Genomic DNA, 25,825 nt, shown 5'->3' with positions numbered 1-25,825 from the left:
CTGTGAGCGAGCAGCGGGACGCCCGGGTCGAGGGGTGCCCACGCCCGTGACTTATATAATGTCGGGACCCGGGGCCAGGTAAGCAGAGCGGCCCCCATCTCTTTCCCTCCTCCCCTGCCCCAGCGACCACCAACACAACCGCTGCATGTGAGGCCCTCCCTCCCCGACGCCCTTCGTGTGCGCTGGGAGCGAGCGGCTGGGCGATCGGGTCGAGGGGCGCCCATACCCACGTTTCAAATAACATTAGGACCCGGGACCAGGTGGGCAAAGCGGCCCCCATCTTCTCCTCTCCTGCCCCAGCGACCACCAACGCACAACCGCCGAGAGAGGGGCCCTCCTCCCCGATGCCCGCCGTGTGCGCTGTGTGCGAGCGGCTGGGCGTTCAGGTCGAGGGAGGCCCTACAGATATGCCCATTCCTGAGGCGGCGGGAGGAGGACCGGGGCACTGCGGGACTCCTCTGTCTTTTCCCGCCTCCCATCCTCCCCACCGGCTGCAACTGCAGGGGGCTTTCTCTGTTTCTCCCCCTCACACCTCTGGCCCCCCCCCGTAAAGGGCAGCGGGGGATCCAGCCCTGCAAAAGCCCAAAGCCCACGCCCCCACTTGTGGTCGGGGTCCCCCATGGAGCGGTAGGGGTCCCACCCAACAACCATCACCGGGGGGGTGCCATATGCCCACACATCGAAGCACCCCATAAACTGGGCCACTAAGACTGCTGAAACCTCAGCAAGTGACTGGGCGAAGATAGGCCTTGCCACTTGATAGCGGGGGAAGACCCCTTGTGGAACAAGCCTGGGGACCTAGTATACCCGCTGGCAGCAATAAAGGCGGATACATGATACAGGGACAGCGGCAATACCAGGGACCACGTGGGAGGCATCCAGGAGAGATTGGCAAAGAACCTGCAGCACATACCACGCAGACCTGGGGTCAATAAAGGATCCTGCCCCGGAATCACCCCCAATCAGGGATCCAGGACAAACAGCAGACACACCAACACACCAAACCGTGACAAAGGTGCATACCCCTCGCAGGGAACCCCCCAGACGCAAGTGAAGGAAGGAGACCGCACTCCAGAGCAGATCTGAGAAATAACGACAATCCTTAGGGACGACCTGGTGAGGGAAACAACAGAGGTACTAACCATGGGGAAGGATCTGCCCCGCAGAGGGGCAACGCAGAATAAGATGGATAAATACACAACTTGCACACCAGCAAGGCTCCCCGGACCATCAAATGAGGGGGTGGAGGAAGACAGGGGTGGCAACACGGACCTGGCGTTGTCACTCAAGGACATTATGGTAGTGATACACAACTCCCGGACCTCGGTGGAGGCAAAAATAGATGGCCTGACCTATGAGGTGTCATTCCTGAGACAGGATCTGAGGAACCTAACCTCCAGGGTAGGAGAAGCAGAACAAAGAATATCTGAATTGGAGGACACAGTTAAGAACCTATGAGACCGACTGGAACAAGTGGATAAGAAAATCACCCTCCTGTAACACAGAGCCGAGGACAGCGAGGGAAGATCCCACCGCAACAACCTCCGTATTCTCAGCCTGCCCGAAAAAGAAGAGGGACCCGCCATGGAACTCTTCCTGGAGGACTGGTTAACAGATCTGATGGCCCCTAAGAAACTCTCAAAATTCTTTTCTATTGAAAGAGCGCATAGGGTCCCGACTGGCAGACCGCTTCCCGGGGCCCCCCCACGCACAGTGATCGCCAAACTGATGAACTATAGAGACCGAGACACACTCCTCCAGATGGCGAGAGCAACGGGCCCAATTACTTATAATGGCAATCGGATCGGCTTCTTCCCCGACTACACGAGAGAAGTCCAGAAGTCACAGCAATCATATGACTCCGTTAAGAAGAAGTTGACATCCCTGAATATCAAATATGCATTATTCTTCCCGGCAACCTTTAAAGTTTACCACAAAGAGGTGGTCCAGGTATTCCATAACCCCGGAGAAACCTGGGACTGGCTCGAAACACAGGTTCTCTCGGACCCACACCCTGCCAGCCCAAGTAAAGACACACCCTGAGGAAGCGACATAGGCACCCGCCACCCCCCTAAGCAGTCGACACCACCACGGGGGACGGACGAGATGCATGCAACACTGGCTGAAAGCGGGCCCACTTGAGAACCCAGCCAAATAAAATAAAGCCCACAGGAATCAAGGAGCAACTTTGAAGCCGGGCGGCCCGGGCAGAGAGGAACCTAAAGAAGCGCGCCCTCCCCGCACTCCACCTGATTGCAGAGTGGCTACAGACTGCACGAGTTGGGACACTTGGTCCGCCTGACCACCTACAGTAATTAGTTCATGATTCGGTTGGTTTGGACGACAGATACTTCAAGTTGGGAGGAAGTGCAGGGTGGGGGGAGTTTAGGGGTTTAAGTTACTAAAAGAAATGGTCACGGACAGTAAACACACCAGCGACCTGCAACATGCCACATCGGAAATATCCTCGCTGCATAAGTATAGGAAATAGGTATACCACTCCTAGAGACCCGAGCATGTCCACTCATACTCAAACCGAGCCGACCTCAAGTTCATTGATCAACGTTTCAAGGTTTGTATGTGAGGCACACCACAATGTAAAAACAGCAAGAGGGACCACAAAGGGGTGTCAGAGCCCGGAACAGAATAACACACCGTAAGTGACAAAGACATGGAAGTCGCATCACATCCTTCGCCACCATCACACAGAAGGACACACGCAGACGTAGCCAAAACACGACAGATCTCCCTATTGACCTGGAATGTGAACGGTTTGGGGTCAAGTATAAAACGAAAATTGGTGCTCCAATATCTCAACAGGAATTCCCCGAATGTTGCATTTATCACTGAAACCCACCTCATGGGTACTACTAGCGGCCTTTTCAGTAAATCCAACTACCCACACACATACATGGCAGGGTTCTCTAGAGGCTCCAGAGGAGTCATGATCCTCCTACACAAGCGGGTCCCATTTAAGACCAATAAAGTGATATCAGACCCTCGGGGCAGGTTTGTGGTAGTGCTGGAAGAGATGGGTGGAGAGACCTGGGGCCTTAGCGTAGTGTACGCACCCCCCACGCTCATGGCTGAACTTCTCACCAAGCTCCAACCCATCATGCTGAAGGAACAGGCGGATGCGTGGGCAATCGGAGGAGACTTCAATGAGGTCATGGACATCGGACAGGACAGAACGCACAGTGGCAACAGGACCGCAGACACCCCGACCAAGCTGTCCACTTTCACGACACAATGGGACTATTGGACACGTGGAGGACAATCCACACATCAGAGAAAGGCTACTTGTTCTACTCCAACGCGCATAGAACCCTCTCCAGACTGGACTACATCTTCACCCCAATGAACATGATCCACGACTAACAGCCGCAGAATTCCTGGCAAGAGGGATCTCGGATCACTCCCCCCTACTGATCAAACTCAAGGGGAAACAACAGAAGCAGGACCCCACCTGACATCTAAGCGCCTACTATCTGGTTATACCGGAGATAATGAAAGGACTCAAGGATAAAACGTCAGAATACTTCAACCTAAACAGAGAGGAGGTTGCCTGTCCAACCGTGCTGTGGGAAGCATACAAAGCTGTTCTGCGGGCGGAGGCAATTTCCCTGGTATCTGCACACCAAAAACAGCATAACGAGGCAATCATAGCAGCAGAGACCGAAGTAGCCTGACGAGAGGAGCAACTATTGGAAGAGGGAACCCAAGAGGCACAGGATGCCCTAACGACAGCTCAGACAATCCTAAAAGACCTGGCCCTGGACAACGCCGAACTGCCTAATGGCAAACCAGAAGCCAGATATATGAAATGGGGGACAAAGCCGACAAGACCCTGGCCTGGCTAGAACGACGAGAACAGAGTAGGGGTCAAATACGGGCCATTCAAACCCAAGAAGGGGAAATACTAACGGGCAATTCTGAGATCGCGGAGGCCTTCGCCGATTATTATGAAAGAATATACTCTCCACTAGCAGAAGACCCCACACAAGCGCTCCACGCTTCTTTGAACAGATCGAGATCCCCCAACTCTCCAGATCACAAATAGAACAATTAGACACAGATTACGGAAGAGGAAATCGGGGAAGCACTATCACAGCTACAATCGGGGAAGATCCCGGGCCCCAACGGCTTCCCGGTAGAAATCTGGAAGTGATTAGGTGCAACCACAACGAAACACATGCATAGCATGTTCCTCCGCAGCAGAGAGCAGGGCTATCTCCCCCCGGACATCAGGAAAACAATTATCGTAGTCATCCCCAAAGTAGGGAAACCCCCAGAACAATGTGCCTCGTACAGGTCAATATCATTAATTAACAGGGAAGCCAAAATACTAGCTAGAGTTCTGGCCAACAGGCTGCTCGGGGTGATCGAATCTCTGGTCCACCCGGACCAATGTGGCTTTATGCCTGACAAATCCACAAGAATGAATCTCTGCAGGGTTCGGGTGGTCTTAGACAGAGAGGCAGAGATCTCGGAACCGCTCGGCCTCCTTGCGGTTGACTTCGAAAAGGCCTTCGACTCACTAGGATGGGAGGCCCTATGGGACATAATGCAACGCATGAGATTCGGGTACTACTATATGTCGTGGACAAAACTTCTATACACCCTCCCCGTAGCATCTGTGCGGGTCAACAGGAAATCATCACGGACATTCTCGCTGGGTCGCGGGACCAGACAAGGCTGCCCCTTCTTGCCTCTACTATTCCTTCTTGCCATCGAGCCCAGAGCAATAAGACTACGAACAGGCACAAGTTGGACGGGAATCACCTGGCCCATGGGAGGTGAGGAGCGTGTCTCACTATATGCGGACGATCTCTTGATCTACTTGAGCAAACCAGTAACCTCCTGCCCGGCGGTAACCAGGACCCTGGAGGAGTACCAACAATTCATGGGCCTTCGGGTAACTACACAGAAAACAATATATTTCCCTGTTCAAGGGGGAGAAGAAGCGATCCCAGACCCCCTGCATGTACTCAGTCTTGATACTAGGCTTTACCTACCTGGGTATACAAATAACCACCACACCAGAGGACTTCCTCAAACTGAACCTACGCCCAATAATGGATAGATTTGTAAAAGACGTTTCTCACTGGCAAACCCTCCCTCTTTCAGTGTTTGGTAGGGCCGCACTATTTAAAATGTTGGCGCTCCCGATAATTCTATATGTCCTCCAAAATTCCCCACTCCCAATCCCGGCTGCCACATTCACAGACATTGACAAGTACCTAGGCACGTTGTTATGGGGCGGGAAACAAGCCTGCATTTCCCTCAAAACACTTGGTCGTTCGGTGTGGGAGGGAGACATAGGATTGCCCGATATCCGCACATACTACTGGGCCGCACAAGCAGGCGAGGCAAATGACTGGCTACATGGGGATCCAACGCTCCCACACATCCGGATCGAAACAATAGACACCGGCCTCCCACCTCCCCTACAAATACTATACAACAACAAAGAAAACCTCAAAGGGGTCCCCAGGAGATCACTGCACACCTGTCAAATCTGGAAAGAGATACACAGAGACATTGGCTGGGAGAACAAGCCAACCCTGATACAGCCCCTATGGCACAATGCACACCTTCCCGAAATCCTGCAAATGGGCCACTTTGACACCTGGGCGAGGAAAGGGATATGTACACTGGTGGACATAATCCACGAGGGCCAACTGAGAGACTTTGGCACACTGAATGCAATACATGGACTAAGGCCTATGGACCACTTCAGATATCTCCAACTCACACACGCCATCAACCCCCAATTCCAGGACCTCACCGACATACCCGCAGGCTCCCCCCTAGAAACAAACACCCTCCCACACCGAATACCCTCCAAGGTCACGTCGACCCTCTACCAGGTGATCAACTCCTTCGGCTCTGGGGAACTCACACACCTCCGAGGGAAATGGGAGCAAGATCTGGGGGCATTGGAAACAGAAGAATGGGTGGAGGCACTGATGTCCCCACGTGAGATCGGAATAGACGCAAAACTCAGACTGGTACAACTCAGGATCCTGCACAGGTGGTACTATGCCAGAACACAAACATCCAGATGGGGGGAGACAACGATGCAATCTGCCTCCGCTGCAAGAGGGCAGAGGGCAGAGGGCACCTTTTATCATATGATCTGGGAATGTGGGGTATTGCAGGAATTTTGGACATCATGCCTGTCGCGCCTCTCCAGTGTGCTGGGAGTCCCAATCCCGCACGACCCCAAACTCATCCTATTGGGAATAGGGGAAGAAACGGACCTGACCAAATACGAAAGGACATTTCTAAGTGTGGCACTAGGGCTGGGAAAGAGACTAACGGCAAGCACCTGGGGCTCTGCGGACAGGATAGGTATCGACCGATGGTCCAATGAAATGGACAGGTGCGCCTCCCTAGAAAGACGCATCTACACGGCAAGGGGGTGCCCCCGAAAGTTCCTCAAGATATGGGGAAAGTGGGAGGAACATGTATAAAACCAGGTACAGAGAAGAGCCTGGACATGCCCTGCACCGCCACACGACACAGCACGCCTACCCCCCTACCCCTTCGAAGGACTTACCATCAACTGTAATGTCAAGTGTTATGCACTCGCTGTTAAGTTACTTTACTGTGATTATAATCTGTATATGTGCTGCTTTCTTTTGCTGAAAATAATAAAAAGAATTAAAAAAAAGAAAAAGAATGCAAAGACATTTTGGGGTTGAGGGAAGAAGACAGGTACCAGTACTTCCAGCTGCGCCACTGGCTGATATCTCATGACATGAAATCGGCAGCCGTGGGACTTTACTCCCTTAGAAAAGTACCTCCTTATAGACTCAGGTGACAGGCAAGTGGTCAGCAATCTATACAGGATATTTACAAAGCCATCAACCCAGCCCCAATGGCCCTACATGCAAAAATGGACGGACACACTGCCGCTACCGCTATCAGAGGAGCAATGGTGGGAAGTTTGCCGGCAGCGAATCCCGAAGCTTATGAGAAGCATGCAAATCAGGGAAATGCGGACAAGAATTATGGTGCAATGGCACTTGGGATGTGATAATCCAGGAAATGAGGGGTATCTTTGGCCCACAGGCGATGAAGGATAGTGGAGAGGAAGACATTTAGAGCGGAATGGGACTTGGTTTTAAACTACCTGCATAAAGACTATCAGGAACAATGGTGCCCCCAGAAACTAAGATTGTTGGACATTCTATGAGTTTTGACTTGAAGCACCCTGAACGTTTACCTCAGGAAATCAGTGGAACTGCGATCCTTGGGTGGGGAGGGGGGACCCAGATGGGGGGAGGAAGGGGGAAGGGAATTGTTATTGTTACTGTTTAAAATTTGAAATGCCAATAAAAACAAGTTTTTTTAAAAAAATGCTGCTCGGCTACATTAAGCCAAGAGTAAAGGTCATCTAAATGTTTACTGCGCAAATTCTTCTTTTTCCCAGAGAAAGCCATAATGTGTCCTCTATGGGCCGCCATATATGCATCCCAATTATTCACGACAGATGTGTGACAGTCTAGATTGTCAACAAAAAACTGGTGATTAAATGATTTGACTGAGAGAATGAATTGTGGGCCTTGTAATATAAAATTGTTAAGCTTCCATGAAGATGAAGGTTTGTGCACATCTGAAAGATTGAAGGAGGTACATACAGGGGCATGATCTGTAATTATGATGTTAGCTATCTTAGAATCAACAATGGAACCGGTAAGGGTTTTGGTGGAAAAAATATAATCAAGGCGTGATAGAGTATTGTGTGGGGTAGAATGAAAAGTGTAGTCAAGTTGAGTGGGGTAGGATAGTCTTGAGGTGTCTATAAGGCCTGTTTCAGCTAAACATCCCAGAAAGGATTTATGAGATTTGATAGTTTTAAACATACAACTCGATTTCCTGTCCAAAAAAGGGTCAAGGACCTGATTGACATCCCCACACATTATTAAATTAGAGAAGTTATTTTTAAGTATCATTTGTTTAATGGAGACCCACAAATTGGGGTCAGGCATAGTGGGACCATAGATGTTTAGAATCGTAACATGCGTAGATTCAACCAAGAGCTTCACCCATACCCATCTACCATTAATATCAGCACCCTGATCTATGATTTTGAAGTGTAAGTTTTAGCTAATTAATAAGGCAACTCCATTTTTCTTAGCAACTGCTGGACTGAAAATCATTTCTTTGACCCAAAGGGACTTGACTTTCAATGCTTTTTTGTTAGATAAGTGTGTTTCTTGTATACAGGCTACGGATGGATTGAATTTATTGAGGTGAGACATGATCTTACATCTTTTGATGGGGTTGTTGCAGCCTTTAATGTTCCATGTTATACATTTAAAAATAATTTAAGCGTTCCAATAATGAAAGTAATATAGTATAAAGCCATTGTAAATACATATATCTAGTACCATATAGATCTGATAAACATTGCATATATTCAAGGAAAGACACAAAAGGGGAACACATTGGGAATAGGGAAGGGGGATGGGGTGTCTGATCATAAAAAGATAATCAGGATAGCCAAGTTAAAGACAGATATATAGATCAAACGAGGGTCAGGGGAAAAGGAGGGGAAAAGGTTGTAGGGATGGGTGACGCCTGCTGAGTCGTCAAAAGGAAAAAGAGCGACTCAGAGTGGAAGACAGGCGTAGCCGCGACACCCGTCCCACCTGTTTATAATGAAAGGTTATTCAAGGCATTAAGTGGAATACAGCTAAGCATGAGAGAGGGTAATATATTCATGTAATAGAAGAAACAGAGGTACTGGCAGAAGAGGATGTGTCCATGCCATCAGACTTGATGGAGACTAGGCGGTAGGACCTTCGTGTCTGATTTTAAAAGAACAAGGGTGGTAAAGTCCATAGCGAATATTGAGCTGCTTCAAAGCTGGGCGAAAGGACAGAAATACTTTCCTGCGTTGGGCCGTACTTTTAGCAACATTGTGTGAAATAAATATCTTATTACCATTCCAAATGAGGGATTTGCGTTCTTTTGCAGCAGACAGGATTAGCTGAAGTTGAGAATATTCAAGAAAGTAGAAAATCGATGTTCTGGACGATGAATGCTGAGGAGCGGAGACAGATAGTTGACCAATTCTATTGGCTGGTTGAATATTGAGTGCCGTTTCCGGGGATAAGTGAAGCAAGGTTGGAAGACATTTTTGCAGGAATGCGATGGTATTTGCGCCCTGCGGCAGCCCAGAAATTCTGAGATTGTTCAGTTTGGCCACTTTGGGGGATACATCTTCCACCAGACCGACTCTTCTTTCCACCTCAACCATTCTGTTTTCGAAGCCCTTCCATCTATCATCTAATTGTTGCAATTTTAGATTTGTGGTCTCAATGAAGAGTTTAAGAGATCTAATTTCTGATAGTATGGCTGCAATTGCTGGATCAGAGATACCAAGTGGCGGTGGCAAGTCACTTTTGGGTCTCTTAAGGTTCGTAGATGAGGTATTAGATTCTTTAGTATTGGGTGCACCTTTTTGAGTAGTTTTGCGAGTGGCCATGGTGGCAGCAGAGCTTGGTAGAAAAATATTGAAGGTAGGTCACAGGTAAGAGAGCGAAGGCTCTGTGCGGCAAGAATTGATGTTGCTATTAACGAAAACAGGGAGTGGTCTTCAAGATGGCACAGAATCATGATTTAATTTCAGCTTTGTGGCCAATAGTAATTACAATTATTATGTCCATATTATACAATCTGCTTTAATCCTGTTAGAAGAGTTCAAACAAAAGTCAGAGAGGATAATAAGGAGTAAACTGTGGAGGTAAGTTATGAAACTCTATTAGTGCGTCTTGATAATGATGTGTGTGGTTCAGATATATCCAGTAGTGGTCAAAAAGAAAAAAATAATAATAATTCGGATAGCATAAACACATCCAAGATTGACCAGAAGATACTCGAAGAAAGAGCGATGCTTGTTGCCTCATGAGATGTCACCAAACACTCATAAATAAAATTGAAATGCTCAGGTAAGAATAGACTGCTACGTGTTAAAGCAGAATCCTGAATTAGCTGAGAAGAAGCACTTGAGTCAGCAGAAAGAGTCCTCTACATATATAAAATATTAAAAGTAAATGCTGAGGGCCGTGCCATTTGCTGGTGGGGTGTCATGAAGAGAAATGGCCAGAGTTTGCACTCAGAACGTCTAATTCCTCTCATTGCATTTTATGTAAGTTATAGTGCAAAAAGAAACATTTATTTCCTGAGAGGCCTCTGTATACCTTCATGCAGTGTGATCCGAGCACCAGTGGCGGCAATGTTGCGTGGGAGGGGCCTACCGGCCATATCAGGCGCGTCGCAGTACGTGCAACAACATATTTCTCCACACGGAGGGCAGATACTTTTGGGTGAAGCAGCCGGTGAGGAAGCGCCTGAGCACCGGAGCACGTAGGGGGGCTCGAAAATGCTGCGGAACAGCGCCAGAACCTTAGCAAGGACCTGCTAACATGGGATGGATCATCAGGTAGGGCACAGAAGCGTCGGAAGTCCCATAAAATGCCTTAATTACTTATGTGTGGGACGGAGCGACAGGGCTAAGCGGCAATCTTGTTGGTGTTCGACCATGCCCCCCCAACTCTGGCTTCTATGAGCATGAGTTGTGCCCGTTTTCGATTGACGTCTCCCAGGAAAATCATAACTTTCTTGGTCATTTCTGGGATACCATCTCCAAAGAAGATGATCAGTCGATCGTGCGGAATAGCAGCTTCGTGGTGATTTAAGATCCTTGTGGCATGATTTAGGTTATTTATTTTATACTTTTTACAGGCACATTCAATCCTTTCTTGCATTACCATTTCCCATGTTGGCCACTTGTGTCTGATTGTTTGGCTGTTTCTAGTGCAAATATCTTATTTACTGGTTAAATAGCTATGGGCAGTGGGGTTCCTTGGGAAACACCACATTCTCCCCAAATGGCAAAGGACACAATTATCCAAAGCTTCACTCGGTGCAGCTGATCAATAAGGTTGGCACGAAAACCACTCCAATGGCCTCCACACGATCTGACGGTACTAAGTTAAAATATAGTTTTCAATTGTACGAAACTAAAAAGATCGATTTAGAAAGATCGATCCTAAAACCCCATTCAACCACCTAAAATGGCCTCTCCACTCCCCTCCCACCCGCACTTACCTTGCTCCTTACGACGCTGTCCTCCTCTCAAGGGCACAGTGAGTGTCGGGCCAAATACTTGATATTTTGGTATTTTGTAGGCGACACCAAAACAACCAAAATAAATTGGTCTTTTTGGTGATTGACCTGCAGAATGTGTAAATATCATATAGAACCAATCTGATCGGCTGTCTTTAAAAGGGTTACCAGGAGGGCATGGTCCACTGTTCTAAATGTCACAGACTGGTCCAACAATAGGAGCAGGGGGTGCGAGCTAGCATCATCTTTGGCCAATTGGTCATTCCTGACAGACATAAAATCTACCTCTGTCCTGTGCTTTGGTGCGATGCTGATATTTCCTCTCCAAACTCCTGCAGTTGGGTAACAACATTTCTCTGTATATTATATCATTAAGGTATAAGAAAGTCTTTTTAGTGGACTGTTTCGATGCATTGAACATACTCCACACACAGACGAGATGTAAATAAATTAGACAATTTCCAAAGCAAATCCCCCTGTCTGAGCACACTTGGGGCGGAGAAGACCTTTCTGGAACTCAGTGTTTATTTCTTGAAAGAGGGGTATCATTTGCATTCGACTTGGGAGAAAAGCTCAGGGGCAACGTGCTTGCCTTGGAAGCAAGACGACATGGAGTCACACAGGTTCGATCCCCGGGTCCGCGCTTAGAGACCTCTGGGTATTAAGCGCGTTATAAATAACCTATCATTGCACAGGAGGACATTGGATGTTTGTTTGGATGTGCTCTTTTTGATATCTTGGAGGATAGCCAGCTGAATATTTCAGAAGGCTTGTAATCAGAAAGTGATTAAAGGCTTTGAATGTGCCCTGGGGGGGAGGGATCCTCTGCTTGTTGATGAAAGCCTATACTACTTAAAAAGTTTATACATTTTCTGTCTGAATGTTTAACCCCCGGAAGTGTTTCTGTTGCTTCAGAAATTGCCTTTGAACATGAGCCAATTCCTATCTTGGTGTGAACAATTCTACCCCTTATGATGCCTTACACTAATCTGCTCAGGAGTAGTCCTAACACTTAGTCCTTCTCACTTAGGGGCATTTCAGTTATAAAATAAACTTCTGCCCACTGATGCAGTGTCGCGTGTTTTGAAGAAGCTTCCCGAGTGTGAAATGTGAATATTTGAATAAGCAACTTACATGGTCTAGAAGGTTACTAGATTAGACAATCCATGAGATCATTTTGATGATTAAATTAAGGATCTCACTATCTAAATATAATTTGATGACCGTCACACGCTGACATATGGCCTCCTATGAGACACAACTTTTCGATGGCAATTGTTCTCCTTACGGTCAGGGTGGCAACAATAAACCAGAAATGACTGTAAATGATGGCCATTAGTAAAATACCACCCATTATATCATGGAAAAATACCAATATAGGCAAAAATTCCTAAACAGTAGAGCACCAGTGACAATTTGGGAGCAGTAAGGATAAGGACTATGTTGCCTTTCCGAATTGTTAGTTATTTTAATGTGACATAAGCTTTCTGAATTCAATGCTAGGTTTGGTCTTCTACACTTTAAGGGTTGCTCACAAACACAGACACACCACCACATCTGAATTCAAAGGCGGTTGATAGTGACAAGATTTCTCAATTGTAAGGCATTCTTCTATGAGGCATGGACCTTGCTTCAAGGCTCAGTGGACCATTGTATAGCTAACATTGTATTCTGATAGTTCAATTTCAAGTATAAGCAACTGTAAAGGAAAGTGTGTTTCTGGGGACAGTGGGGGGCTTTCTGGTGATTATCTGATTACTGAAACCAGGATGTCATTGTGGGAAACAACAGGGCATGTAATGGAGGCAGAAACAGATGGTACACTGTACATTTTCTATTTTCATGCTTGTGTTAAATTACACTGAATCACAATTTGATGCACTGGAAAAGGATGGTATTGGGAGTGCCTTAGCTCTTTCCCATGTTCATATGTCACGCCCAAACCATTGCTGCCTTATCAGGCGTATGTGCTTTTTCGACTTTGGCAGAGAAGGCCTATAACCTGCATGATGATGGAATGGATAATTTAGCTCTGTGCCAGACAACTGGTGCCCACCCATGGTTGCACCTATGTGTAGTTTTAATGGATTAAAGCTTATTTTGAGATACCCCGATAAACATCTTGATCCCTTTGACAATAGCTTTGAATATACCAGATAAAACAACATCCCAATTACATCATTTAATTTCGGAGCTTCAATTGTCTTGAGCTTTTTGACCCTGTCCACTTAGAATGTATGTTAACTATCCCATTCGCTGAGGTGTGCCTGTTTTTTGTATAATAATGGGTTATTGCAGTCTGAGCTTGTGTTGTCAAGACCCTTGTATAAACGACTGGTATTTCCACCTTTCCACCATCTTCTGCTTTTCAAATAATTGTGTTGGTCTGAAAACTTTCAGAATTTGTGTTACATCCAAGAATCCTTGGATTGGCGTGTTAGTATCGTTCACTGTGACAAAAGAACCTTACGCCTACAATAGGGTTTTTAGTTCTCCTGCTTGTGTGTGCAAAGCACCCACGAATCAATTATCTTGTATTACAAAAGTTACTCTCTCCAGACCTGAAAGGATAGAGATGAAGTGAACATGAGCACCCATGTCTAGTTCCTGGACCTACGGTGAATGGTTAAGGAAAACCCTGTATTACCCTGCACAAACATATTACCATATGTAATTTTATTCTAAGATCTTTATTAGCGAATGGTGCAAAACCTTTCCCACAATCTACTCTGCCAAATACCTTTTGGGTGTTTGGAGGCTAAACTAAGTGTGGATTTTAGCTTTCCTTGCGATATTGCATGTATGACAGTACAAATGCCATTCCATAGAGGACACATCTAGTACGGACAGTGCCTGGTCCTAATCTATCATTGATCGCATTAAGCTTCAAACCGTTTACCTAGAACTTTGGACAGGATTTGAGGGTTTGTGTTTATCAGAGAGATAGACTGCTGTTGACATGCATCTCTTACTTGCTGCATCATGATTTCATATATCAGTGTTCCATTAAGCTCCTTCCTTACTATTACACTTGTTTACCCCTTGCAACGCTTTTGTTTTCGTCAATTGAGGAGTTCTTCACAATAGGTTTTCGCATGTCATGAACTTCTATAGCAAGTCTGTTCTTTCCACCTGTTTTCCGTGAGGTCGTGTCTTTTGAAGATTGGCATTAATCTTGTTCAGGAACAGTGTCATTCAGTTTTTCCTCGCATTGCTGACCTGGCTGACCTGGTTCTGGCAGTGTTTTTTTGTATGTGTCTGTTTTTTTTTACTCTGTCTCATTGTGCTTTGACTCATCTTAGTGTGCAGTGTTTAAAAACTATAAAGAACGATAGGACCATTATATTTTGTTGCCCATTATGTTACTTGTTAAGTTACATGATTAAGGGATTGAGTAATCATCAGTGTCCATTATGTTATAGTATGCATTGGTAGGGGCCACACAATTATTTTATTTTTTTACTGAAAATATTTCATGAAGAATATCTGATAAAAATCCAAATTCCAATAATTGCTTCCTTCCTTCATTTTTTTTTATTGCCACCTCAGAATTTCATAAAACCATTCAATTAAATATGTTGTGATGTGTGGTTTTGGACTTTGAAAAGAAATTAAAGGTTGTATTAGCCTTTAAGACAACACATGCCACTTCTTTACCCGTAAGCAGTGACAGCCAACTAGAAAGCCATTGCTTTACCCAAGCCTGGAAGGCTATCTCTCCCATCAGCAAAGTTTAATATCCATCCTTTGTATGATAATGTTGCCTTAAACAGCCCCTTTTCTGGTATCACTGTCACCAGTCAATGCATTGCCTCTTAGTCCAGCAGGGAGTTTGTCATTGATGTGAATGAAGCAGTTTGTCTGCGCAGTGACTTATTCAGCAATCTCATTTCAGCTGCCCGTCTCCTGGATCTGTTCACCAGACCGTAAGTGAGGATAACCTCCGTAGACCACCATGAAGCACAGACTTGTTAACAGTGATGGAAAGGCCTGTGTCAGTCTATAGGCCTGTGCTTGGATTTCTCGGTCCACTTCATGGAACCTGTATTGACTAAACCTGTGAAGACTCCAGAGCTTTAACTTCATCTGAGCAACCAGACAGGAAGTGAGGTATTTCTTCAGGACCTGCGCACTAGACGGAATATTCTGAACGTATTCCCAAGGCTGGTCTTCTAATGCTCATTCGGCTTGCACAGTGGTTTACCAGCAAAACAGTCATGTTATCAAACTAACTAGAAGAAGAGCACTTTGCAAATTCTCCGCCTCAGCAGCTGTACATGAGTCAAGTACATGCATGATACTAATATGCAGCTGGTATAACATAAGACCTGAATAGTTAAAAAGCACAGCCAAAAAACTCTAGTAAATCCCTTTCCAATCTGAAGAGCTCTGACAGCAGGTGCTATGTAAACATTGACAAGGAATATATCAACTTGTGCAGCAGATATCCCAACATGGAGGCACCGATTAATGGAGAAGCTTGGACAATCAAAGATGGCATCTTGAAAAACCTGGGAATCCCAGCAGTAATACTTATGACAGGTTCCATAGATTGAAAGGTCTATATTGGCCCTACCATTAACTAAACATTTGAATACAACAACCCGCTTTGCCTATGACAACAAGTACAAGAAGCAGATATGACAATTTCACAAATTTGTATAATTTGTAGACTGGAGGATATCACTGTTTACTTTTTATCTTTTGGTGCTCTGAAGTAATCTTTAAACCATTACCTTAAACTAGTTTTAAAACATGATTTCCAATTTATATGGCAATATGCAAATCTCCATCTGAATCATTTACTCATTCCCATGTATGTTTTTCACTGTTAATGTTTGCACAAATGTCTATTTATTGCAGAATATTGTGTTGTGCAAGTGTATTTGTTGTTTTGCTTTTTTTTGTTTTGTGCTCTTTTATCTATCTGTTTCTGTCTTTCTCCATCTGACTCTGAGCAATTTAGCCATAAAAGCTTTTAAAATAAAATAAATAAATAACATTGGTGATATGGAATTTCATGAGTACACCATTTGCTTTGCGTCCAAGTATCTGCACGTCTTTGGCCATTGAAGGGATCACCTAGTTCAGACATTGTTTCTGTTACTCTCCAAGAAAAAGCTGCACGAAGGTTGTGTTTTGTTGCTGCATGCATACCGTGACCATAAAGCGCCTCATTCCTCTTGAGCTAGTCTTTGTTCGACTGGTATTTTGCGTTACTGGCAGCAGAACAGCATGGAGCCCAGTATGTGAACGCAATGCAAGGCTGCTGGTTTTACTGACAGAAGTCCATAACATCCAGTAGACAAAGGAAAGCGGCGAGTGTGGTGTGACAGTTCGTGGTGCACCACACCCATCACAGTATATAATGGGGTGGTAGTGCACTGATGCTGGAGATCATTTGTATGGTGTAGTGCCCCGTGAAAATATGTCCTGCACCTAGCCTTTGTCAGCAGTGTAATCCTCAGAAGATTAATTGAAAAGGTATTTGTTCACCTTCTTTCAGCTCAGGAAACCTTGATATCATCAAGGATGCTGCACAGTGTGATGGCACCGTGATGCCAGGTGAATCCAGAATACGACCTTGCCTCTGGAATCAGTCGAAACATGTTTAAATTCCTAAGAATATCGCTGTATGAGATTTGAGAATAGTCATATATCTTCGTCCTTCACATAGGACTGAAAAGAAAAAGGAAATCCATAAGAGAACCACGCAAAGCAATGCCACCTACTGCTGTCCTGCTCTCCTTGCAATGAATCAAGAGCGCGTCAGTTTTATCGTATGATCGTTGATGGCTGCCAGGCTGCATTATGATCTTGTCTATTTATCAGGGCCTTTAACAGTTGCCATGGCTACCTTGGCTCCATATCCACATGGTAAGGTAATTCCCAGTAGATTAGGAGGCCTCAGAAATCAAATGGCAAATAGTGTATTTTTGCTTCTAATCAGGGCAATGCAATAGCCTTGTATTTATTTGGAGATCAAGGATGTCAATTTCTAACAGAAACGAGTTACAATAACACAGTTACACATGTTGGCGCCATTCACTTAAAGGGTAACTGTACAATAGCACAAAGATGAGAACACTTGGTGAACAAGTTTGTGGGGGTCGGGGCGGGGGGGGGGTTAATAAAGTGTGACATTTACCAACAGAAAACAGGTGACTGACAAAGGTAACATTAACCTAAGGGGGCATGTGCTTCAAGCAAGAGAGGAGACATTTTTAAAAAGACAAAGTTACATTGTTAAGTGTCACTGGAGGTGGTGGTGGGGACAGGTAGGGAGGATGGGGAAAGAGGGCAGCGGGAGTTCCCTCTTCGGCAAGTGAGTGACGTTTAAGCTAAGCTTTGAAGAGATCCACTGTTGGGCTGGCTTTTATTAGCATTAGCAGTGGGTTGCAGTGAAGTGCTACGATTAGGGAGAAAGAGAGAAGTGTATGGGACGGTAAGACGGAGTGCCGAGGAGGATCGGGGGGAATGAGACGGTCAGTAAATTGAGATACAATCAGATACTGAAAAGCAAGACCATTGATTGATTTCTAAACTAGGAGAAGGAACTCGACAAGAGAGCCGCAGTGCATAGAGACCCAGCCAGCATGTTGATGTTAGGTAGACGTGGGGAAGGATCTGGGTAGATGGAGGGTGTGGGTAGCAAAGATGAGGACTTTGGCTAGAGGGTGGAAAGAGTAGATAGAAAGGCAAAGGAGTAGGCTTGAGCAGCATTCAGGTTTGCTGAGCACCCATAAGTGCTAAGGGTGGTTATGTTCGTCCACCCACTTCCGCAGTTAACTATATTATTGGAATTGGAAAATAATTATCTGGATACAATTGCTTGCACTCATTGTCCTTCCTAGGAAATATTGCCACCTGTATGCAATCAGATTAACTACATGCATTCATTACCCATCGTAGGAAATGTTACCAGCTGTCATATCGATTACTGTGTCCAAATGCTTTTTTTCAAAATTAATTTGAGAAGGTGCCTTAAACTCTAAATCCTGAAGACAACCCAGCTTTCCTCGATTGAAAGCAATCAAACACCTGTATTTGTTAATGAACTGGACTCAGCCCCATCTGGTAAACTTTCACAGAGGGGGTAATCCAAGTGATAAAGCTCCACCCCAGCAGGAAAGGCTTAAGAGGTTCGCCTCATAGAAGAGTTCAGGAGCAATGGGGCAACATTGGCACTTCGCAGAGCGTTTTGCATCTGCTAAAGAATCATGGCTTTCTGGGCAGTTGTGAAGGGGAACTCATGTGTTTGCCTCTTGACAAAGTGGGAACAAGTCAAGCCACAGCAGACAAAGGTTGGTGCCGTAGGAGAAGTATTTATCTGCTACAATATACCCCACTGGGAAAAAAGGCCTGTCGCTATTCCTATGCAAGCAGAAATAATGGCAGTTTTAAATACTGCGCCAGGTCATATAATGTGCATTATTGGTCTTATGCCAGTTAATTATTCATGACAAGTTAGGTGCCAGAAAAAGTGTAATCAGATTTGCTGCTGATATGTGGCAGTGTAATAATAATGTGTGTGCTTACATAGCACTTTTTATTCTAGTGGCCTTCAAGTGCTGTAATAGTATATAGGAGTTATCATTACCCCGTTTAATGATATTTAATGTATTGACCTGGGAACGAAGATAGGGAGAGTTGGCCTTGCTGTAGGATTCAAACTGGCAAGCTAGAGACCGACCCCGTGTGAAAGGCCAGCAGATAAAGTCTGCGCTATCGAGAGCCACAGGTAAGCCGTTATTGCCAACATATTTCAAGTGTGTAACAGTTTATTGAGAGGCCGCCCTCAACACAGGGAGTTCCTTCCCTCCCCAAGCTAAGTGTGACATAATGTCAGTTATTTTATTCTGCCCTATTGCCAATTCATCTAATAGCCTTGGATCCCTCCCACTGAGCAACCAATGACCCAAGAACCAGGCCAGTGTAGGGGAAATATATGTTTTTTTGAATTAGATGTTAAGAAAATCGCATTAAAAAGTGAAACACCACTTCATCCGTGGCACACAAAACAATACACTTCTCGCAACATAAATTAATCACAGAAGTGGGTTGAAAAGAACACAAATCACAATTCTTTACGGTTGTAATGCGTTCTTTGCCTCAGAACATAGAACCAGGACATGGAATGTGATTAGCACAGCAAGGGATGGAATGTCATGTTCTGAGAGAAAACGTTTGGTGATCAGGGCTCAGGCTAGATGTGCTGGGGTTTTATGCTGTGCTCCTAAACAATAAAGTTAGTTTATTAACTTACCCAGAGTGTGGAGCAGCATCTTTCCACTAGCGACGAGGATAAACCGCAGAAAGCAAACCCCCAGCAGAGACTTCTGGAGATGTCTGCCGAGAACGCCTCTGGTCCATTTCCAGCTACCAGCACCCATGCTGAAAAGGGGCAGCGGAACGGAATACAAAGAGCAGAGAAGCAGACCGATGCTGCCCCCCTCTGGCGAAGGCTCACAGAACAGGAAGCTTGCAGTAGTGAGTTTGGCTAAGCCTACCCCAGCACTGCCACCTACCTTCTTGGTCATTCGGCCCATGAAGCGTGTGTCAGTGGAGGTATTTACTGCTACTTTCTCTCCTCCTCCTACTATGCCTGTGGCTTACTCACACTGTTACACAGCTCTATCTGACATGCATCTTTCCATCTCCAACACTCTGGACGTCCGTGCCCCTGTCATGAGAATCTGTCTGAAGCCTACCTCGAAGTGCAACTCGTGGTATGGCTCTGACCTCGCCTCCCTGAAACGCAGGGTGGCTGAGAGAAAGTGTAGGGCTTTGGACGCATCTTCTGACAAACTGGCCTGCCGCCTACTCCAAAGGCTATACAGACTCTCTGTCCTGTCCAAGAGGAGACTCTCCATCCAAGCCTGCATCTCTGCGGCATCAAACAACACTACCAAACTCTTTAAAATCTGCAAGGAGCTGGCCAATCCTTCTGCAGTTTCCACCTCTCCTGTTCACTCCAAGTCCCTCTGTACGGCTCTGGCTTCACCACTAAAACACAGGACATTCTGTCCTCCCTCTCCTCTTCCTCTTTCTCTCTCTCCCTCTCTAGGCCCCCCTCTGGCCACCTCTCCCTCACCACCTCCTTTTCTCCGACAACCTCTGACGAAGTCTGATCCATGAAAGTGTTTTCCAAAGAGGTGCTGCCCTGCTCCTCCAGAGCCAACACGGACCACATTGCCACCCTCGCTCCAGCCCTGGCCGATTTCTGCAATCACTCTTTTGCCACTGGATCCTTCCCCTCTCTCCTCAAGCACCCCGTTGTGCTCCCTCTCCTGAAAACGCCATCTTCTGATCCCACCTGTCTGGCAAACTGTTGCCCGATCTCTGTCACTCTTTCCTGGGCAAACGTTTGGAAAAGCTGGCCATTTCCCAGCTTACACTGCTCACTGAATCGGTTGGTTATCTCCTTAACCATCAGTCTGCCTTCAGAGCAGCCAGAGGCATGTAAACTGTGTTGTATGTAGCTTAGTGGGAATTCCACACTTCATGTTTACATTCTAGTTTGGATTGTAGTGTTTTGAAAAGGAGAGCGGTTTGTTGTGGCTGAGGGAACAGGGACGTCGCTGCTCTGGTTGGTGAATAAAGGTGTTCCAAACTGCATGTGGTGTCTTCATTTCAACACTGGCGACGAGCTACCAGCCAGCTTACCCACGCAACCTTGTTTTCAGCGACGTAGATCTGTGATTCCTGTAGAGACCGGATCGCACCCTGCATAAGCTGAGTGAGCCTGACGCCGCCCCCTCCCCCCCGCTTTGAGACTTTTCCTCTCTTCGTGTCTACGTCCGCCAGCTGCGCTCCCCTTCTCGGGTGGAGCGCGGCGGCCCTGGCACACCGACTGCTCCTCTATGGGCCCGATTTGAGGTGAGAGGGGCCGCGCCAACTGCTCGGGGAGGGGGGGTTAGCGCTTCAGCTGCTACGTTAGGAGCGTACCTTGGGCGATCGCGCTGCCGACAAGAGTGAAGCCTCTCCACAGCGTGTTGGAATGTTGTTTTGGGACTGCAGGCTCGACAAGCAGGATCGAGCTGCTGCAGAACGGTGGCGCTATGTTTCTGGTGTTTCCTGTCTCCAATCACACGTCGCAAGCGCGTAAGGACTTTCTCTGGCATCTCAGAGTGGCTTGGTGAGATAGCCCCTTCCCTCTCTGTGGAGTTGCTAAGAGAGTTAACACTTTGCTCGCTTCAAGGACTTGGCTTGGTTTTTCCTGTTTCAGGGAGGTAACGCTTAGTTTCCCAGGCAAAACTTTGTGGGTTTTGCTCAGCGCTGTGTGGCACTTGGTTCCTGGTTCAGTTGTTTCTGCACTGCGTTTTGGATTTATGTTCCACAGTTAAACAATACTGAGTTGCCACTGTCCTGGATACTTTTTGGTGCAGGGCTTCCCACGATGCAAATCAACAATGCTCGACCGCCTACTGCCTTTTTGTCTAACCCGGGGGAGCCTCTCATTCCCTGGGAACTGTGGGTGGACACCTTCAAGGTCTATCTAAGAGCGTCTGGGGGCGCAAGGCTCTCTGATGATGATGATAAGGAGGCAGCTTTGCTGAACTGCCTTGGCACAGAGGGCCTGAGGGTTTTTAGACACTTCCCTGGAACGTGTGTACGAGCGCCTCCTCCGGATGGCGGTGAAGGGGGCGACGGTGCCCCGGGTCCCGTGCTGGCATATGAGACGGCTCTTAACAAATTGGAGGAGCGATTTGGAAAAAGGGCTAATGTAGTTCTTGAAAGGTTTCATTTTTTTACAAGGGCGCAAGGTGTAGGTGAAGGGATTGATGCATATGTCACTGCTCTGCGCACACTCATTGCTACATGCAATTTCACTGGTGTGGCAGATGAGTACATTTGGGACCAGATCATGATGAGGATAAGCGACAGTAGAGTAAGGGAGAGGCTGTGGACAGAGAGGGATCCTCCCCTTGAGAAGGTGATTGAAATTGCTCGTGCCATGGAGGAGTCAAGGAAAAGTGTAAAGGAGATGGTGGACAGGAGTGACAATGTACACATGGTTCAAACACGCAAGTCTGATGATGCAAGGACTAGAGACAAGGATCTCAAGGGAATGTTCACTTCTAGGGATGTGTGCAAGAGATGTGGTTGGCGCAGACATCTGCCTGGGTCCAGGGAGTCTCCTGCAGCTAATGTGGTTTGCCGGAAGTGTAAAGGGAGGGGAATTACGCCCGTATGTGCAAGGGAGGTGGGTCCGTCAAGGAGACCGTGAGGATGGTGGATGCTGCTGATGGGGACGAGGAGGTTACGGTGGTCAGCTATGTGGGTTCCTCCCTTAGGAGTGGCGCAGAAGCAAGGGAGGGTTTGTTATTGAGTGTGGGTTCGACAAGGAACAGTGCGATACACCATGATATCCCCTGAGTTGTACTGTACCAAGTTTAAGAAGAGGGTGTCTGATCTGTATCTTTCAGACATCAATCTGTGCGCCTATGGGCGCGTTCCTATTAAGGTACTTGGTTTTGATCGGGTGAGTATAGAATTTCAGGGGCGAGTGACTCAAGGAAAACTGTATGTGGCACACAAGGGCGATCCTGTAGTTGGCTGGGATGAACAAGCTGCCCTGGAGATTGAGGTTCGCCCTGGAAAGCCTGTCCCAGTTCTGAGTGTGAGCGGTGGGAGCGATGGTATGAGGGAACTGTCCATGTCTTTGACGGCAGAGTCACTTCAGAGCCGTTTTCCCGCTGTTTTCACCCCCAAGTTAGGCAAGTTGCAGGGTTTCTCCCATAAGATTGTCCTAAAAAGGTGTGCTGTTCCTGTGGTTCACAAAGTCAGGCGTGTTCCTATTGCAGCCCGGAATCTCTTAAAGGGAAACTTGGTATGGTCATGGAAGATGGTGTGATTGAGGAGGTAGAGTGTTCAGAATGGTTGGCCCCTGTGGTTCTAGCACGCAAATCAGACAGGAGCATGAGGATGTGTGTCGACCTCAGAGATTTAAATTGTAGCATCTGGGTTGACATACATCCATTGCCCAACATCAATGAGATGCTCACTTTGGTGGGGGGCATCCTATTTTTCTACCTTTGACCTCTCTTCCGCCTATCATCAAATAGATTTACATGTGGAGTCACGCCCCCTCACTTTGTTCATCATTCTGTTTGGGGCATTTCGGTTTTGCCGAATGCCTTTTGGTTTGGCTTCAGCGTCAGCCGTATTTCAACGAGTGATGCAGAAGTTATCTGCTGGTGTTCGTGCAGTTGAGTACTTCCAGGATGACATTCTAGTCTGGGGGTGTTCCCGCGAGGAACATGATGAGAGAGTTGTGCGTGTGATGGGCATATTGGAAAATAGTGGCCTCGCGGTTAAGATGAGTAAATGCAAGGTTGGAGTGAAAAGTGTGACCTACCCCGGTCATACTTTGGATGCTTCTGGAATCCACCCTAAGGATGATTTGGTGAGGGTTTTGCAGGATACGCCTTCCCCTACCAGTAAGGAGCAATTGAGGTCCTTCCTGGGCCTTGCAGAATATTATAGTAGATTTGTAGCGGCATATTCCGACAAGATGGTTGCTATGAGGGCTTTACTAAGGAAGGGTGTACATTTTGTTTGGTCGGAGCAGTGTCAAGCTGAGTTTGAAAGGTTGAAAAGGGATGTTGACCAGGCTCCCTCGTTGGCATCGTTTTGTCCGTCAAGGCAGATTGTTTTGACTGTGGACGCCAGCGAATACGGGGTCGGGGATGTGTTGGAACAATGGGAAGGTGGTGCATTTCGTCCTGTAGCGTTCGCATCCAGGGCCTTGAGGGATACTGAGCGCAGATATGCTGTAATTAAGAAAGAGGCTCTCACTGCTGTTTGGGCCTCGAGGGATTTCAGAACTTTCCTGTGGGGTGTTGAGTACACTTTGCGCACTGACCACAAACCATTGGTTTATGTTTTAACGACCAAAGGTTTGTCACAGTCCTCGTCCAGGATTATGTGTTGGATGGCCGACATGGGGGAGTTTAATTTCAAGGTTGAATACATGCCTGGTCCTAGGAACGCTGTCGCTGACTGCTTATCTCGTTTTCCGCGTCAGTGTGAGGTAGATTGCACTGAGAAACTGGCCGGTGATGATTGTGCTTTGGTGGCTGGTGTCACGCCTGCCGTGTGTGAACAGGAGTGGAGTGAGGAGTGTAGTCGGGATCCGGTTTTGTCTGGCATCAGGTCGGCCCTTAGAACTGGTGTACGCAATGAGGAGCTGTCGAAATGGTTTGGTCATGTTTGGTCTGAATTATCGGAGGGCCCGTGGGGTGTCTCCAGGGGTTTGAGGCTAATTCCCCCAGAATCTCTTAAAGGTAGTCTTCCTGAATTGGCCCATGAGGGACAACTGGGCAGGTCAATGACCAAAAGGAGGCTCAGAGAGATCTATTGGTGGCCAAGGATGGATGATGATGTTGAGAAGGTGGTTAAGGACTGCGCAGCGTGTTCCGCGAATGACAAAAGCAGGGTGATGGTTGCTCAACCCATTCACCCCGTGGAGGTTCCTGAGAATGTGTGGTCTAAGGTGGCCGTAGATATTACGGGGCCCATTGATTCCCTTGGTGGGCGTCTTAGATTTATTGTAGTGATGGTGGACTACACTTCCAGGTGGGTAGAGTAGACTGCACTCTCCTCTGCCACCACTGAGAAAGTGATAGAGTTTCTTTCTATGGTGTTTGATAGGGAGGGTGTGTCTGCGGGGGTTGTCACGGATAATGGCACGCAGTTTGTGTCTGGTGCCATGCAAGAATTCTTCAACGGTTTAGGAATTCGGCACCACAGGGTGGCTTTGTATAATCCGGCGGCCAACGGGCTTGTTGAGCGCATGAACCGTTTCGTGAAGGGGGCTGTACAGTTAGCTCTTGGTAACAGGTTGCCGTGGTGTAGTGTGGTTTCTGAGGCACTTAAGGCCTATAGGCTTACACCGTCGTCCCTTACTGGGTTATCTCCCTTCGAACTGATGAGGGGCAGGAAGCATGGCTCCAAATTGAGGGTTGCTGCTCTTGGAGGCAGAGGTCGGTCAACAGTGGACATGGATAAAGTTTTGGATAGAGTGCGCGGTAAACAGGCGGCATTTTGGTGTGGGCAGCAGAAATCCAGGAGGGCTTTGCGTGTCGATGTGGGGGGATCAGGTAGTTGTGAAGAATCCTAGATTCGTACCTAAAGGTTTGAGTAAGTACATGCAGCCACGATTTGTGTCCAAGGTGGAATGGGGATATGTAAAAGTGGATGACGGTTCTAGATGGAGCGTCAGGCGTGTGGTGGTCACGAATAAAGGTGAGGTTGTTGAGGGTATGCGGAAGCCCTTGGGAAGTGCCCTTGATGTGTGCAATACCTTTGATGGAAGTGATGACACCTGGGATGCGAGTGGTGTGTGTGTGGATCATGATAACATTGCTCCTTCTGCTGATGGTGGCCGTGATGGAATACCGTCCCCTTCTGGTAGACTTGTGTCTGGCGAGCAGGATGCCAGCGCTGATGGGTCGCGAGCAGGGGGTACTGAATCTGTTCCAATGGGTCACATGGAGTGTATGGCTCCCAATCCCTGCAAGGGTGTTACCATTCAAGCTCCCAGAGTGTGTGGTTCTGACCCTGGATGGCGCAAATTGCATCCTTCAAGGGAGAGAAGGATCCCCTCTAAATACAATGAGTTTGTTCTCGGTGCTGTGGTACGGTGATCTTAAATTCTTTTAGTTGTTCTGGTGTTTTC

General features: G+C 47.0%; 1 protein-coding gene across 6 annotated transcripts in view; it reads left to right on the top strand.

Annotated features, from left to right (window-relative positions):
- The window catches only part of BICD1 (BICD cargo adaptor 1), a 1,084,974-nt gene that overhangs the window by 963,296 nt on the left and 95,853 nt on the right, over positions 1 to 25,825 (top strand). The window contains exon 9 of one of the 6 annotated variants that reach the window (XM_069628213.1): positions 15,038 to 16,119. The exons of 4 other annotated variants lie outside the window; for them this stretch is intronic. In XM_069628213.1, the coding sequence (XP_069484314.1) occupies positions 15,038 to 15,072 (35 nt within the window). In that variant the 3' untranslated portion in view covers positions 15,073 to 16,119. Of the gene's footprint in view, positions 1 to 15,037; positions 16,120 to 25,825 lie in introns of those variants that run through there. One more of the 6 variants, XM_069628216.1, reaches the window with a different exon arrangement.

This window comes from Ambystoma mexicanum, chromosome 12, assembly GCF_040938575.1.
Source record: "Ambystoma mexicanum isolate Mex_15411 chromosome 12, UKY_AmexF1_1, whole genome shotgun sequence".
Lineage (NCBI taxonomy): Eukaryota > Metazoa > Chordata > Amphibia > Caudata > Ambystomatidae > Ambystoma > Ambystoma mexicanum.
This window is presented reverse-complemented; position numbering and strand designations above follow the sequence as displayed.